The sequence below is a fragment of the Sapajus apella genome, unplaced genomic scaffold (genome assembly GCF_009761245.1).
Source record: "Sapajus apella isolate SASKATOON/1434 unplaced genomic scaffold, GSC_monkey_1.0 scaffold15, whole genome shotgun sequence".
NCBI lineage: Eukaryota > Metazoa > Chordata > Mammalia > Primates > Cebidae > Sapajus > Sapajus apella.
This window is the reverse complement of record NW_022436955.1, coordinates 12,970,856-12,987,462: the sequence shown is the minus strand read 5'-3', so window position 1 is coordinate 12,987,462 and position 16,607 is coordinate 12,970,856. Positions and strand designations below refer to the sequence as shown.

Below are 16,607 nucleotides of genomic sequence, written 5' to 3'. Positions count from 1 at the left end.
TCCTGCCTCAGCCTCCCGAGTAGCTGGGATTACAGGTATGCGCCACCACGCCCGGCTTATTTTGTATTTTTAGTAGTGACGGTTTCTCCATATTGGTCAGGCTGGTTGGTCTTGAACTCCCGACCTCAAGTGATCCTCCTTGGCCTCCCAAAGTGTTGGGATTACAGGCGTGTTTTTCAATCGCACTCGGCTTGTTTTTCAATCTTTAGTACACAGTTCCATATCCCTAGCATAGCATCAGTTTTCTGTTAATTCAGAACGAAGTTGACTGCAAACCCTGCCAGGCTCACCGGTCTGGGTGGCGTGGACTTCACGCCCCAGGAGGCATTGCGGCCGGGACAACAGGAACTACGGCGTCCGAGAAGGGGGCCGGGCCCTCCGGTCCTTTCCCTCCCAGAAGCCCGCGGGCGGCTCTGAGCGCTGTTCCTATCATGGCCGCGGGAGCCGGGACGGCGGGCCCTGCTTCCGGCCCGGGCGTAGTGCGTGACCCGGCAGCGTCACAGCCGAGGAAGCGGCCCGGCCGGGAGGGCGGGGAGGGCGCGCGGCGGTCGGACGCGATGGCTGGAGGAGGCGGGAGCAGCGACGGCAGCGGGCGAGCGGCGGGCCGGCGGGCATCCCGCAGTAGCGGGCGGGCCCGGCGGGGGCGCCACGAGCCGGGGCTGGGGGGCCCGGCGGAGCGCGGCGCAGGGGAAGCACGGCTGGAAGAGGCAGTCAATCGCTGGGTGCTCAAGTTCTACTTCCACGAGGCGCTGCGGGCCTTTCGGGGTAGCCGGTACGGGGACTTCAGACAGATCCGGGACATCATGCAGGGTGAGGGCCGGGCCGGGGGAAGGGGGTTGGAGCGCCGGGGAAGTGGACCCAGGCGTACCGGGGTCGGGACAGGGGGTCGCCCAGCCAACGATGTCTTCTTTCCCAGCTTTGCTTGTCAGGCCCTTGGGAAAGGAGCATACCGTGTCCCGATTGCTGCGGGTTATGCAGTGTCTGTCGCGCATTGAAGAAGGGGAAAATTTAGGTATGGCTATTTTTGTGTTCTTCTCTGGGTTTACTTGCGTAGGGTTTTGTTTTCAAACTTACATTCGGAACTGGAGGATTCCAGGTTAAAGTCCGCGAGTTTCCATCAGAGTGGTCGTTTCCATTCTACAGTGGGTCTGTTTTCTGGTTTTTGTTTTTTCCGGTTAATGTTGTCTTGGCTGCTTTTCTGTGTTTTTAAAAATATTCTCCCACCTGTTAATTGCTCACCCCAACTTTGCTGTTATCTAAAGTGACTTATGTTCATATGGACATCTTTTTCCCCATGGTAGTGTTTTTCAGAGTAGAAGTACATTTTTCCCTCTCTGAATTCAACTTGAAAGCTGTTTAGCTGTTGTCAGTTTCTTGCCGCTCCTGTCTGAGGAGGATGGGTGTATTTTGAATTTGAGAGGCAAATGCATGTGTTTAAAAATAATTTTTTTGCTTGTTTGGACAAGTATTAAAAAATGGTCATGTTAAATTCATTGATTTGAATTTGGACCCTTATTGTGTATGTAAACCTGTAGCAAATATGTCAAAAAATTAAATGCATATCTTACTATATCTGCATGCTTCATTTCCATAAGTATATATATTTTTTGGACATAATTTTTCCGCTCTTAGAAAAGAGCTTAAAATGAAAACTGTGCTTTGTCCTAGACTGTTCCTTTGATATGGAGGCTGAGCTCACACCACTGGAATCCGCTATCAATGTGCTGGAGATGATTAAAACAGAATTTACACTGACAGAAGCAGTGGTCGAATCCAGTAGAAAACTGGTCAAGGAGGCTGTAAGGGTCTATTTTTATTTCTTTTTTCTTTTACCAAAAATCAGAAGTCTTTGAAGGTACAGCACTTACTCTTTCCTGTGTGGGGTAGAGGAAAACAGGAATGGGGAGAGAGATTGAGCAAGCAAGAAAGTGCGCGTGTGGGCGCGTGCACGCGCACACACACGAGATGTTATCTCTTCACGTGCCCCTTTTCGTACCCAGGGTTGAGTGCGCGCGCGCGCACACACACACACACACACACACACACGAGATGTTATCTCTTCACGTGCCCCCTTTCCTACCCAAGGCTTGAGAAGTAATGGCAGGTGCTCAGTTTTTGTAATTTTGGGTGGTCTTTCTTGTGGCCTTGGCATTGAAGCACTGACAATTTGGAGGTTATTGCACCATTCCGGAGCGCTCCACAAGGGCTCTAAGTAACTCTGGCCTAGAGTTTGATCACCCTTGTTTATATGAAACCAAGGAGATAAGCTGGAGCCTTGGGAAATGTGGTACTGACTTTGAGTTCTTTCTGTCTGCAGAAAGAGGGGCTTATAGAACACCTCTTTTGAGCAGATAGATTAGAATCAGAGGTGCTGGGATAATGAGCCAGATAGCAAAATAGTAATGGTAGAAGAATGATAGAAGGCTGGCACCGGCAGTGTTCTTGAATTCAAGAAAAAAGCTAGTGGAGTGTCTAGGAATTTGGGGGGATGGTCACTGTGTTGTGGCTCAAGTAGCTTCAAACAGTAGAACTTATCTTAATTTAAAACACAGAAGTGGCTGTGGGAACCAGTCAGAAGAAGATTTTTCTTCCCCCAAAACCAAGGCTGGGGATTTGGAAGCAGATGCAGAGAAGAAGATGGAAAATATCAGCTCACCATTGCCCTGGTTGTGGAAAATAGGGAAATAGTTAAGAAATGAAAAGAGCACCCCCAAAAAGATGGGCCCCCAAAAGTGGGGTGGGGTAGAAAGAGACAACCTTACTAAGCAAGGAAAACCTTCTGTCTCTTGGCTGTGTATAAGGTATTTGGGTTCCCTATTAAAATACAACTAGTGTGCATGAGGTGCAGATATTTTATTTATTCAATTAAGGACCTTGGGCAGACACTACTTTTGGTCTTGTAAAAAATGCTTAAATATTAGTCATTTCCAAATTAGGGTTAGGTTGGAGGGGGCATATTGCCAGAAAAGGCATTGTCAAGGGAGGAGAAATTCATACCTACTTTAAAGACAGTTAAAGATCTTTTGAATGGGTACCAGTTGAGAGTAATTCATTTAACTGCTATTAAGTACAGATTGAATATCCCTCATCCAAAATGCTTGGGACCAGAAGCATTTTGGATTTCAGATTTTTTTTTTTTTTTCAAATTTTGGAATATTTGCATTAAATTTAGGTTGAGCAAATATAATTCACATCCAAAAATCTGAAATCCCAAACGCCCCCAAACCTGAAACTTTCTGAGTGCCAACATGGTGGTCAAAGGAAATGCTCATTGGAGGCTTCTAGATTTTGGATTTTCAGATTTAGGATGCTCAACTTGTAGCAACTCCTTTAGAACACAAGGGCTGTAGATGTGCCGTCTGACCCCTCTTCTGGAAGAGTCTTTGTGGGCTTTCATCTTCCAGCTGCGTATTTATTATTTTATTATTATTTAAGCTCGTAGATCTCCTTATTTGGGTGGTTTATTAGGAAAAGTCTATTAGAAAAATCTAAGTTCTTTTAGTCAGCCATTTTCTTACTTTGACTCTGTTCTGCTTTTCCAGTCTTCACCAGGTACCTTATGTTTATTGTTACTGAAGTGAAACAAATGACTCGAAGACTAAGCAGCTCAAAACAGTTAATATTATCTCTCAGTTTCCAAGGATCAGGAGTCTGTTAGTGGTTTAACTGAGTAGTTCTGGCTCAGGGTTTCTCATAAGGTTACAGTCAAGCTGTCAGCTAGGCTTGCAGTCATTTCAAGGCAACTGCTTCCATATTCATATAGTTGTTAACAAGACTCACTCCCTTACTGCCTGTTGGCTGGATACTTCAGCTCCTGGCCTGTGCACAGATAAGGCTGCTTGCAGCATGGCAGCTTTCTTCTCCTAGAGCAAGTCATGCAAGAGAGCAAGAACTCAGGCAAAAGCCTCATTCTTTTACAGTGTAATATTGGAAATGGCACATTATCACTTCCGCTATATGCTATTGGTCATAGAAACGAAATTCACTCTGGTAGAGTGTGTGACTGGGACTCCACAGTAGGTGAGGAGCATTGGGGACTGCCTTTGAGGTTGGCAGCCACAGTTACCTTGATCTCCTAGTTATTATTATTTCGTCTGTCTCTTCAATTTACTTTTTAAAGGTTTCTCATTTAGAGTCATAGAATCTATTAATGGTAATCATTGGGAAAATCCCACAGATGCCTAGGTTCAATAAGCCTTTTTGATGCATTTAAGCTTTGTAAAGTACCAAAACAATTTATTTAAAAGTATATTAAATCTTTCATAAAGTTTATCAAGTAAGTTATTTGTTAAATTAGAACTCTCAGCGCATGGTCTAGGGATCTCTGGAGGTCTCCGGGACCCTTTCAGGGAGGCCATGAGGTCAAAACTGTTTTCATAAGCAAAACCGAAACATTCTTTGACTTTTTCAATGCATTGACATTCGCATTGATGGTGCAAAAGCAGACATGGGTAAAATGAGTGATTCCTCAGCGTGATCATGATGGTAGTAACTGTACCAGTATTCATTGTATTTTTTGACTGCCGTAACTTTTTTTAAAAAACTACTGATTTTAATTAAGAATGTTAACAATTGTTTAAAAGCACAGAACTCCCGTTAAAAAAGTAAAATTAAAAAAGAAAGAATGTCTTTGGTAAAGCAGCAAAAACTGTATGAATTTTATTAACTCTAGAGTCATGAGTAAACATCTTTTCAGTATGGGCAGGTGCAGTAGCTCATGCCTGTAATCACAGCACTTTGGGAGGCTGATGCGAGCAGATTGCTTGAGCCTAGGAGTTCCAGACCAGCCTGGTAACATAGTAAAACCCTGTCTCTACAAAAATACAAAAAATTAGCTGTGTGTGGTGGTGCACACCTGTGGTCCCAGCTACTTGGGAGGCTGTGGCAGAAGGATTGCCCAAGCCCGGGAGAGGTGGAGGTTGCCGTAGGCTGATAACACACCATTGTACTCAACAACACAGTGAGACCCTGTATCAAAAAAAGAAAAAAAAAAAAGAGGAAGTATACCTAAAATGTTTCTGCTACATACCAAAACATGATGGTTACCAGGAAAAGCACTTGTGTTGTTGTTAGAGTTGCATGTTGAACTAGCTGCTTTTTTTATGGAATACTATTTTACCTGAAAGAACAACTGACAAACCATAGTTGTTCACACTTGGGTATTTGGCAGCCATTTTCTTGAGAATAAGTAAAGCAAACCTATTACATAAAACAAGTGACAGTATTTGTTGCCAATGGTAAAATTTAAGCTTTCCAGGGAAAAATAGAATTTTGGATAACTTGTATTCATGTGCTTGATAGCTTCCCAATACTTAGTCTTTTCTGAAGATTGGTAATATTAACAATTGACATTTTAAAAATATTTTTAGGCTGGGCATGGTGGCTCATGCTTGTAATCCCAGCACTTTGGGAGGCGGAGCAGGTGGCTCACCTGAGGTCAGGAGTTCAAGACCAGCTTGGCCAACATGGTGAAATCTCATCTCTACTAAAAATACAAAAAAAATTAGCCAGGTGTGGTGGCCGGCGCCTGTAATCCCAGCTACTCAGGAGGCTGAGGCAGGAGAATCGCTTGAACCTAGGAAGCAAAGGTGAGCCGAGATGGCGCTACTGCACTCCAGCCTGGGTGACAGAGTGAGACTCCGTCTCAAAAATATATATATATATATTTTTTTTTTCTTATTTTTTTTAGCCTCAACAATGATGGAATTTTTTTTTTTAATGAATGTGCCAACATTTGAAGATCTGCGTAACTCAGTGAACCAGTGTTTTCCAGATGACCAATGCATGATGTTACGAAACCATCCGTAGATGAAAGATGCATTTAAACTATAAGATAGACTGATGGATTTTAATGTGATAGATTAAGGAAAGTTTGCTTATTAAAGTTTTGTGTAGAATCAAAGAAGAATTGCCACAGTTTTCTGAAAAAGCTATTAAAATACTCTTCCATTTTTAACTTTGTATGTGTATAAAGCCAGGTTTTTAAAAATACCTCAACCAAGGGCCGGGCACAGTGGCTCATGACTGTAATTTCAGCACTTTGGGAGGCTGAGACGGGCGGATCACTTGAGGTCAGGAGTTTGAGACCAGCCTGGCCAACATTGTAAAACCCTGTCTCTACTGAAAATACAAACATTACCTCATTGTGGTGGCACACGCCTGTAATCCCAGCTACTCGGGAGGCTGAGGCATGAGAATCACTTGAACCCAGGAGGCAGGGAGGCTGCAGTGAGTTGAGATCACACCACTCCAACCTGGGCAACAGAGCAAAACTGTCTAAAAAAACAGTTCACCTCAACCAAAGCAGCACATCACAACAGACTGAATACAGAAGGAGTTATGAGAATCCAACTCTTCTATATTAAACCAGATAGTAAAGAGATTTATAAAATGAAAAACAATGCCACCCTTCTCATTAAACTTTTGTCTTAGAAAATGCAGTAATTTTTTATAAGGGTGTTTTATGTTACCCTATAATGAGTTATTTTTTAATGAATTAATGTTTAAAATTTTCTGTTTCTAGTATAGTGAATATCAACAGATGTAACCTACATAAACAGAAAGCTTTTTGTGGGTCTTCATCAACATTTTAAGAGTAATATAAAAGAATCCTGAGACCAAAAAATTTGAGACCTGCTTCTGTAAGCTGTTAATTATATCAAAACTCTGTTTGTTTTCTTTTCATAACTGAAGGAGAGAGAGTCATCAGTTACGTTTCTTTGGTGAACAAGGGATAGCAACATGTGTAGCATGTTCTCGAAGGATTTATTTGTTGCTTTTTACTGTGCAACATTCTCCCCTTTGGCAACAGCAGCTTGATGTTCTTTGGGGGCCTTACCCCATTTGTGGTGCTTTTTTTTTTTTATCAGATATACTCTCTTAGAACTTTACTTTTTGAAACAAAAATATTTGTTGAGGCTTTTTAAACATTGCTGCTTCCCAGAACAACTTTGCTCCCTTTTGTATCTGCTTCTTTACTCTTAAGTTCTGTGTGTTTTGTCTTCTCCTCCTCTATTAATACATGTGCTTTCTGGCATTTCTTCCAAACAAACCTACCTCACCTATTTTGAAAATCTGTGCTTAGGGCCGGGCGCGGTGGCTCATGCCTATATAATCCCAGCACTTTGGGAGGCTGAGATGGGTGGATCACGAGGTCAAGAGATCGAGACCATCCTGGTCAAAATGGTGAAACCCCTTCTCTACTAAAAATACAGAAGTTAGCTGGGCATGGTGGCGCACACCTGTAGTCCCAGCTACTCGGGAGGCTGAGGCAGGAGAATTGTTTGAACCCAGGAGGCCGAGGTTGCAGTGAGCCAAGATCGCGCCATTGCACTCCAGCCTGGGTAACAAGAGTGAAACTCCGTCTCAAAAAAAAAGAAAATCTGTGCTTGGAATTTGCCTTTTACTAACTTAGCCACAGACCATTGATACTGCTTGTACTCTAAAAACCTTAACAGATACGTAAGAAAAACTATACGGCTGGGCGCGATGGCTCACGCCTGTAATCCCAGCACGTTGGGAGCCCGAGGCGGGCGGACCATAAGGTCAAGAGATTGAGACGATCCTGGCCAACATGGTGAAACCCCATCTCTACTAAAAATACAAAAAAATTAGCTGGGTATAGTGGCATGCGTCTGTAGTCCCAGCTACTTGGGAGGCTGAGGCAGGAGAATTGCTTGAACCTGGGAGGCGGAGGTTGTAGTGATCTGAGGTCGCGCCACTGCACTCCAGCCTGGGGCCTGGTGACAGAGTGAAACTCTGTCTTAAAAAAAAAAAAAATATATATATATATATATATATATATATATATATATATATATGTATTTCTGATAACTGCCAAGTGAAAAAGCAGTGATTCATCTTTTTAAATTTTTTCCCCCACAGGAAGTTAATGCATAGTTTTAAAAGATAAGCTCATAGCACAACCTTTGAAGCAGACTTCTACATTTCAGTTTGAAAGTATTCATATTTCCTTTCTTGTTTCACACATTATATATAGAAGGATATGTGTTCCAATTCTGGGGAACATAGAGTAAACATACTCTCTTCTGTCTCTCCTTTTTAATGTAATTATAAGTCTTAGGCAGAATGCATGGAGCAGCTATCTGAGGATTCTATCTGGAAATAGGCATATAGGGAAGGAGACTAGAATTTGAAGTTCCACCATACTAGTGATGAATAGTTTACCGTTTTTTCCTTCTCTGGTGTCACCCAGCCCAGATTCAAAGGGAAGTTCACTCCAGGTGTGACCAGAAAGAACACCAAGAGAGCTTTCTCTTTCTGGTCCGAGGAACAAGGAAGGATCTCTTTTGTTTGAAATGGAGTCTTGGACTGTCGCCAGGGTGGAGTGCAGTGGTGCGATCTCAGCTTACTGCAGCCTCTGCCTCCTGGGTTCAAGTGATTCCCCTGCCTCAGCCTCCTGATTATCTGGGATTACAGGTGCGCGCCACCACGCCCAGCTAATGTTTTGTATTTTAGTAGAGACAGGGTTTCACTATGTTGGCCAGGATGGTCTCGATCCCCTGACCTCGTGATCCACTCACCTTGGTCTTCCAAAGTGCTGGGATTACAGGCATGAACTACTGCGCCTGGCTACAAGGAAGGATCTCTTAAGGGTCAGAGATGGTAAAAGAAATCCGTTTTTCCCTTTTTTCCCCTTCTTTCCTGCCCTGGCCCCTAGGCAGTACTACCCATGGTGGCAGCAGTGGCATAGCAATGTCAGTGGCAACATGGCAGGCATCTAAAACTGAAGGAAGAGAACTCTTTCTTTCACCAAAAGAGCTTTCACCAAAGTTCTTTCACCCCTAGAACATGGAACAAATTCCATTGCCTTCTTCCACTGTCTCTGTCCTGCTGCTTGGCCATGGATGCAGATGTAGTTAGTGTGTGATAGAGTGAGGAAACCAAAGTCCAGGAATGCAAGGCCAATTCAGTATTTGAAAATCAATCAGTGGGCCAGGCTTGGTGGATCACACTTGTAATCCCAGCACTTTGGGAGGCCAAGGCGGGTGGATTACGAAGTCAGGAGTTTGAGACCAGCCTTGCCAACACAGTGAAATCCCTTCTCTACTAAAAATACAAAAATTAGCTGGGTATGGTGGCAGGTGCTTGTAATCCCAGCTACTCAGGAGGCTGAGGCAGGAGAATGTCTTGAACCCGAGAGGCAGAGGTTGCAGTGAGCTGAGATGGCACCATTGCACTCCAGCCTGGGTGACAGAGCTAGACTTTGTCTCCAAAAAAAGAAAATCAGTGCAGTCCACCATATTAAGAGAAAAACCATATGATCATATAAATTGATACAGAAATTGACAAAATTCAACATTAGTTCTTGATAAAATCACTCAGAAAACTAGGAATAAAGGGAACTTCCTCAACCTGATAAAAAATGTCTACAGAAAGCCCACGGCTAACTCCTGGGCTCAATGGTAAAAAATGGAATGTTCAGCACTTCTATTCAACATGATGCTAGAAGACCTAACCAGTGCAGTCAGGCAAGGGGGAAAAGCATACAGACTAGAGTGGAAGTAAGAAAATTATTTCTTTTGGCAGATGGCAGGACTGTGTAGAAATCTCATGAAGTATACCAAAAAAAGTTCCTGTAAGTTTAGCAAGGTTGCAGGTACAAGATCAACACAAAAATCAGTCATACATCACATGAAAACATTTTAAAGTTAAAAGAAACAAAGTCATATTTCCATATACTAGCAGTGAATAATTTGAAATGAAATTATCAAAACAATGCCATTTACAATGTGTTCAAAACAGAAAGAAAAAGAAATATGTGTAAATCTAGCAAAACATGAAGGAACTGTTTGTGGAAAAATGTAAAATGCTGATGGAAGAAATTAAGACCAAATGGAAAGACATACCATGTTCATGGATTAGAAGACACAATATAAATTAAGATGTCACTTATTCTCGAGTTGATCTTTAGAGTTAATACAATTCCAGAATTCCAGTCACAATCTCAGCAGGATTTTCTGTTTTGTTTTTTTTTTTTTTTTTTTTTTAAGATGGAGTCTTGCTCTATTGCCCAGGCTGGAGTGCAGTGGGACAGTCTCAGCTTGCTGCAGTCTCTGCCTCCTAAGTTCAAGTGATTCTCATGACTCATCCTCCTGAATAGCTGGGTTTACAGGTGCATGCCATCACACCTGGCTAAATGTTTCTGTGTTTTTAGTAGAGATGGGGTTTCACCATGTTGCCCAGGCTGGTCTCAAACTCTAGAACTCAGGCGATCTGCCCGCCTTGGCCTTTCAAAGTGCTGGGATTACAGGCATGAGCCACCTCACCTGGCCTAGTAGGATTTTGTTTCTTTTCTTTATCTCTGTTTCTTTCTCTCTCTCTCTCTCTCTCTTTTTTTTTTTTTTTTTTTAATGAAACAGGGTCTCACTCTGTCACCTAGGCTGGAGTGCAGTGGCGTGATCACAATTCATATACTTGACCTCCTGCGCTCAGGTGGTCTTCCTACTTTGCCCTCTTGAGTAGCTGGGACCACGGGCATGTGCTACCTTGCCTGGCTAATTTTTTTTTCTTCTTTTTTTGGGTAAAGATGGGGTCTCCCTATGTCTTTATGTTGTGCAGGGTGGTCTTGAACTCTTGGGGTCGAGTGATGCTCCCACCTCAATCTTCCAAAGTGCTAGGATTACAGATTTGAGCCACCCCATCTGGCATCAGCAGGATTTTTTTGTAAATATGGACTGGATGATTCCAAAATTTATATGGAAAGACAAATGAATTAACCAGAAAAATTATATGAAAGGAAAAGCTGGAGGACTCATACTACCCAATTTTAAGAATTATGACAGTATTTACGACTATAGAAATTAGTGAAACAGAAGAGAACATCTAGAAACAGACCCACACAAATATGAATAATTGATTTTTAACAAAGATTTGAAGGCTATTCAATGGGAAAAGGGTAGTCTAATAAATGGTGTTGAAACAATTTAATGTCTATATGCAGAAATGAACTTTGACCATAAGCTCACATTTTGTACAAAAATTACTAAAAATTATCTGCATGTAAAATGTGAAACCACAAAACTTAGAGGAAACATGAAGGAATTTTTTTTTTTTTTTTTTTTTTTTTTTTGAGACGGAGTCTCACTCCGTCACCAAGGCTAGAGTGCAATGGTGCAATCTTGGGTCACTGCAGTATCCACCTCCTGGGTTCAAGCAGTTCTCCTGCCTCAGCCTCCTAAGTAGCTGGGACTACAGGTGTGTGCCAACATGCCTGGCTAATTTTTTGTGTTTTTGGTAGAGATGGGGTTTCACTGTGTTAGCCAGGATGGTCTCAAACCCCTGACTACGTGATCCTCCTGCCTCGGCCTCCGAAAGCGCTGGGATTACAGGCATGAGCCACCGCACCTGGCTGAAGGAATCTTTATGTCCTGGAATTAGGCAAAAATTCTTAGATAAGAATTTAAAAACATGATCCATAAGTAAAAAATAGGTAAAATAGGACTTAATCAAAATTTTAAACTTTTGCTCTGAGAAAAACACTCAGAATGGAAAAGCAACCTACAGATTGGGAGAAAATATTCACAAATTACATCTGACAAAGATGTATATATTAAGAGCTCTCAAAAGAAGCAAGTTTATATAACCCTAGTTTTAAATGGGCAAAAGTCTCATCAGAAAGACTATAGATGGCAAAACAAATTATATGAAAAGATGTTCAACATCATTTACTCATTAAGGAAATAGAAATTAAAACCACAGTAGCTTCAAATACCAATTAGAATGGCTAAACTTTAAAAAATACTGATGGGGGCATGGTGGCACATGCCTGTAATCTCTGCTACTTGGGCACCTGAGGTGGGATTGCTTGAGGCCAGGAGTTTGAGTTCAACCTGGGTGATATAGATCCTGTTTCAAAAACAAAATTAATAAAAAATACTATATAAAAAGTATTGGTTACATATTTCAGAACATCATGTTGTACCTAAGTATGTACAATTTTGTCTGTTTTTAAAATAGAGATTGGGGGGGTCTCACTATGTTGCCCAGGCTAGACTTGAACTCCTGGGCTTAAGTGATGCTCCTGCCTTGGCTTCCTAAAGTGTTGCTATTCCAGGCATGATCCACCACACCCAGCCCAGCTTTTAAAAAGCACTAGTGAGGCTGTGGAGCAACTGGAACTCTCATACAATTGAAATGCAGAATGGTACAGCTACTCCAGAGAGTAGTTTGGTCATTTCTTATAAACACATTTTCCATAAGACCCTGTAGTCCTATTCTTGGGTGTTTACCTTAGAGAAATTAGAAGCTCTATTCATATCAAAATCTGTACATGAGTGTTTTAGTATCTCTTTTTGATAACCATAAATTGCAGACATCTAAAATGTCCTTCAGTGGATGAATGTATAAACTATAGTACATCCTTGCAATGGAATACTGCCCAACAACAAGAAAAAGTGAATTATTGGTAGTACACCAACATGGATGGACCTTAAAGGCATTATAGAGTGAAAGGAGCCAGGGTCAAGGCTGTATCCGTTAAGAAAAAAGTCCTACATACTTACAGCTTTTTTTTTTTTTTTTTTTTTAAAGGAGAGATAATCTTGTTTTATTGCCCATGCTGGAGTGTAGTGGCAAAATCATAGCTCACTGCCGCCCTCCAAACTCCTAGGCTCAGGTGATCCTCCCACCTCTGCCTCCTGAGTAGCTAGGACTATAGGCACACACCACCATGCCTGGCTACTTTTTTGTAGAGATGAATTTTCACTATGTTGCCCAGGCTGGTTTCAAACTCCTAGCCTCAAGTGATCCTCCTGCCTCAGTCTCCCAAATCACTGGTATTACAGTTATGAGCCACTGGGATTAGTGCCAGGGTTAGGAGTCGGGGTAAGGTATGACTACAGAGGACAGCCAAGGCAGGTTTTTGGATCCTCATTGTAATGGATGATATAGGGTTCTACATGTGTTAAAATTCCAAACCAGCTGCCCTAAAAAAGTTAATTTTGTTGTATGCAAGTTAAATAGAATTTTAAAACATAGTAAGACCTGTATGATTTAAAAAGTAAAAACTTTGTATCCAAGAAAGTAAGTATAGTTTATGTTTTTCTGCTGAAAGTGATGTATAAATGGATATGGTCATCTGAGTAAAATGAAGACTTTGTACCCTCCCTGGGCAGCAAGAACTCAACGGTTGTACCTGTGTATTCAATGTTGAAGGACTTTTGATGTCAGTTGCCTTCTGTCCTGTGTGGCTGTGCTCAGCATGTTGAGAATAGAAGCACCAGAGATTAGTACTTAATGGATTTCCTTGCTATTCTTCCCCTTGATCTGTGTCTCTGTACGCTCTTCCCTGTGAAGACCAAAAATACCTATGAACCAGCTGGGCACGGTGGCTCACGCCTGTAATCCCAGCACTTGGTAGGCCAAGGTGGGCTGACCTGAGGTTGGGAGTTGAGACCAGCCTATCCAACATGGCAAAAACCCATCTCTACTAAAAATTAAAAAATAAAAATTAGCCAGGCATCGTGGCACTTGTCTGTAATCCCAGCAACTCAGGAGGCTGAGGCAGGAGAATCAGTTGAATGCAAGAGGCAGAGGTTGTGGTGAGCCAAGATTGTGCCATTGCACTCCAGCCTAGGCAACAAGAGCAAAACTCCATCTCAAAAAAGAAAAGAAAATATCTTTGAACCAATTTTTCTTTTATTTTTTTGTTTGTTTGTTTTGAGACAGGGTATCGCTCTTTCTCCCAAGCTGGAGGGCAGTGGTACAATCAATGCTCACTGCAGCCCGGACCTCCCAGACCCAAGTGATCCTCCTCCCTTAGCCTCCCAAGTAGCTGGGGCCACAGGCACACACCAACATGCCTCAACAGGTTTTCTTTTTGTTGTTTTTTTGGTTTTTTTTTTTTGAGAGATAGAGTCTCCCTATGTTCCCCAGGCTGGTCTCAAACTCCTGAGCTCAAGTGATCTTCCCACCTCAGCTTCCCAAAGTGCTGGGAATACAGTTGGACAATTGTAAGCTACCACACCCAGCCAGCCTGCCTTTTTTGTATGGTGTTCTTTTTAAAGAGCCTGCGTCTCTCTGAGACAGGATTTGAGGAAGCTACTTTATGCTATCATGTAGCTTGAAATACTCCCAATTTTTTGTTGACTTTTTAATTTTAAAAAATGTTCATGTATAACTTCCTTGTAAATGTTCACTGTTATTTTTCCTCTGTATAGTCTCTTGAGGTTTCTTTATGGAAAACTCTTCCTCTCTGTACCTGATGAGACCTTCCTATCTTACCTGGAACTTTGCCCTTTTTATTTGCTGCTTGTGAATGCCTGGGTTTGTCCGTATTTCCCTAGGTGCTTTAATTGAAGTTGCCAGCTGGGGTTTATGGTAGTGGGAGGCTTGTCTTTTCATTCTCCTACAGAACTGGCCTCAGGCCTTTGCGGAATGGAACTAACAGAATTCTGTGTTCAGCAAATCCCTTTTTTCTCCCCCTACAGTATATCTTCCCTTCCTTATTCCCTTACCCCTTGCTTTAAAGCTTTTGCATCCAAAAAGAACAGAATCAGTTGTTCTGGGAACCTGAAATTTCGGGGACCTAGAATGACTCCTGTTGTCCATTCTGTCTTTCCTCAGGGGACCCTATTGAAATTGGCTAAATGGTCTGTAATCCAGGGGATCAGATTTTTCTCTATCATCCATATAACAAAAACCATTGTGTTGTTGAAAATCGACTACCTTACAAACAGAAAGAGACAGCTTATAGTGGTTCACGACCCTTGAACAATAATGGTTAGTTTTTAAGTACAGGAATTTGATATAATGTGAGAGAAGGTTATTTTGATATTTGATATTCTGATTACATCTGTTATTATAAAAGTAAACAAAGGTTTTTTCCCCCCCCTCCTTTTTAGGCTGTCATTATTTGTATCAAAAACAAAGAATTTGAAAAGGCTTCAAAAATTTTGAAAAAACATATGTCCAAGGACCCCACAACTCAGGTAAATTTGATACATTTTTGCTCCTATGACTTAAATTCATCTCATTGCTTTTTGTGGGGAAACAGGGAAAGGGTTCTTGGTCAGGAATATTACCTAAATATTCACCTTTCAGTGTGTAACACCTGCAGCAAGTTATCTTTTGTATCCAAGATAACTCACTGTAAAATTGACTTTTCAAAGTTTAGTTTTCATTAGAGAAGTTTACATAAATTATTCACAAAAATTACATAAATTATACATTTCTGTCTGGTTTATAACAGAACATTTATTTAAATGATCAACAACAGGTACTTAGCTGATAAATTTTATAACGCATATAACTTTATTTACATTAAATGTTGATCCTGCAGATGTGAGGAAACTTCTTTGGTGAGGACATAGCACCTGTTTCCTGGTGTCAAAAGTTCTGTCAATACCCTGCTTTTATTTTTTTCTTCTTCCTTTTTTTTTTTTTTTAAGACGGAGTTTCGCTCTTGTTACCCAGGCTGGAGTGCAGTGGCCCGATCTTGGCTCGTCGCAACCTCCGCCTCCTGGGTTCAGGCAATTCTCCTGCCTCAGCCTCCTAAGTAGGTGGGATTACAGGCACGCACCACCATGCCCAGCTAATTTTTTGTATTTTTAGTAGAGACAGGGTTTCACCGTGTTGACCAAGATGGTCTCGATCTCTTGACCTCGTGTTCCACCCTCCTCGGCCTCCCAAAGCGCTGGGATTACAGGCATGAGCCACTGCACCGACGTCTTCTTCTTTTTTTTTTTTTTGAGGCAAAGTCTCACTCTGTTGCTCAGGTTTGGGTGCAGCAGTGCCAGTCATAGTTCACTGCAGCCTTGACCACCTGGGCTCAAGCAGTTCTTCTGCCTCATCCTCCCTAGGAGCTGGGTTCGCAGGTGCATGCCACCACATATGGATAATTTTTTAGTTTTTGTGGAGACAGGGTGTTTTCTTTTTTTTTTCTTATTTGAAACAGGGTGTTTTTATGTTGCCCAGACTGGTCTGGAACTCCTGGGCTCAAGTGATTCTACCACTTTGGCCTCCCAGAGTGCTGGGATTATAGGCATGAACCATCATGCCCAACCGTTTCTTCTTCTATATGAATTTGTTTGTTTTTTTTGAGATGGAATGGTGCTCTGTTGCCAAGACTGGAGTGGAGTGGCACAGTCTGGGCTCACTGCAACCCCTGCCTCCCAGGTTCAAGCAATTTTCCTGCCTCCCGAGTAGCTGGGATTACAGGCGTGTGCCACCATGCTGGGCTAATTTGTTTGTATTTTTTAGTAGAAAGGGGTTTCAACATGTTGGCCAGGCTGGTCTCAAACTCCTGATCTCAAGTGATCTGCCCGCTTCGGCCTCCCAAAGTGCTAGGATTACAGGTGTGAGCCACTGTGCTGGGACTCTATATATTTAAATTTTGGCCAGGCGCGGTGGCTCACACCTTTAGTCCCAAAACTTTGGAAGGCCGAGGCAGGCGGATCACAAGGTCAAAAAATCAAGACCGTCCTGGCCAACATGGTGAAACCCCGTCTCTACTAAAAATAGAAAAATTAGCTGGGCCTGGTGGTGCACACCTGTAGTCCCAGCTACCCTGGAGGCTGAGGCAGAAGAATCGCTTGAAACCAAGATTGTGCCACTGCACTGCAGCCTGGTAAAAAAACAAAACCCCA

The 16,607-nt window shown here is 42.3% G+C and overlaps 1 protein-coding gene and 1 long non-coding RNA gene across 6 annotated transcripts in view; both read left to right on the top strand.

Moving 5' to 3' along the window:
* Positions 1-416: 416 nt before the first annotated feature.
* The window catches only part of TERF2 (telomeric repeat binding factor 2), a 35,434-nt gene continuing 19,243 nt past the window's right edge, over positions 417-16,607 (top strand). For 4 of the 5 annotated variants that reach the window (XM_032284309.1, XM_032284307.1, XM_032284306.1 and 1 more), the window contains exons 1-4: positions 417-810; positions 917-1,012; positions 1,669-1,799; positions 14,865-14,951. In XM_032284309.1, coding sequence (XP_032140200.1) covers positions 432-810; positions 917-1,012; positions 1,669-1,799; positions 14,865-14,951 — 693 coding nt within the window. In that variant the 5' untranslated portion in view covers positions 417-431. The remainder of the gene's footprint in view (positions 811-916; positions 1,013-1,668; positions 1,800-14,864; positions 14,952-16,607) is intronic. The other variant, XM_032284308.1, reaches the window with a different exon arrangement.
* On the top strand, positions 1,806-4,612 carry LOC116555581. The gene is made up of 2 exons (XR_004270588.1): positions 1,806-1,928; positions 2,001-4,612. It is a non-coding gene; the product is annotated as an uncharacterized LOC116555581 (long non-coding RNA).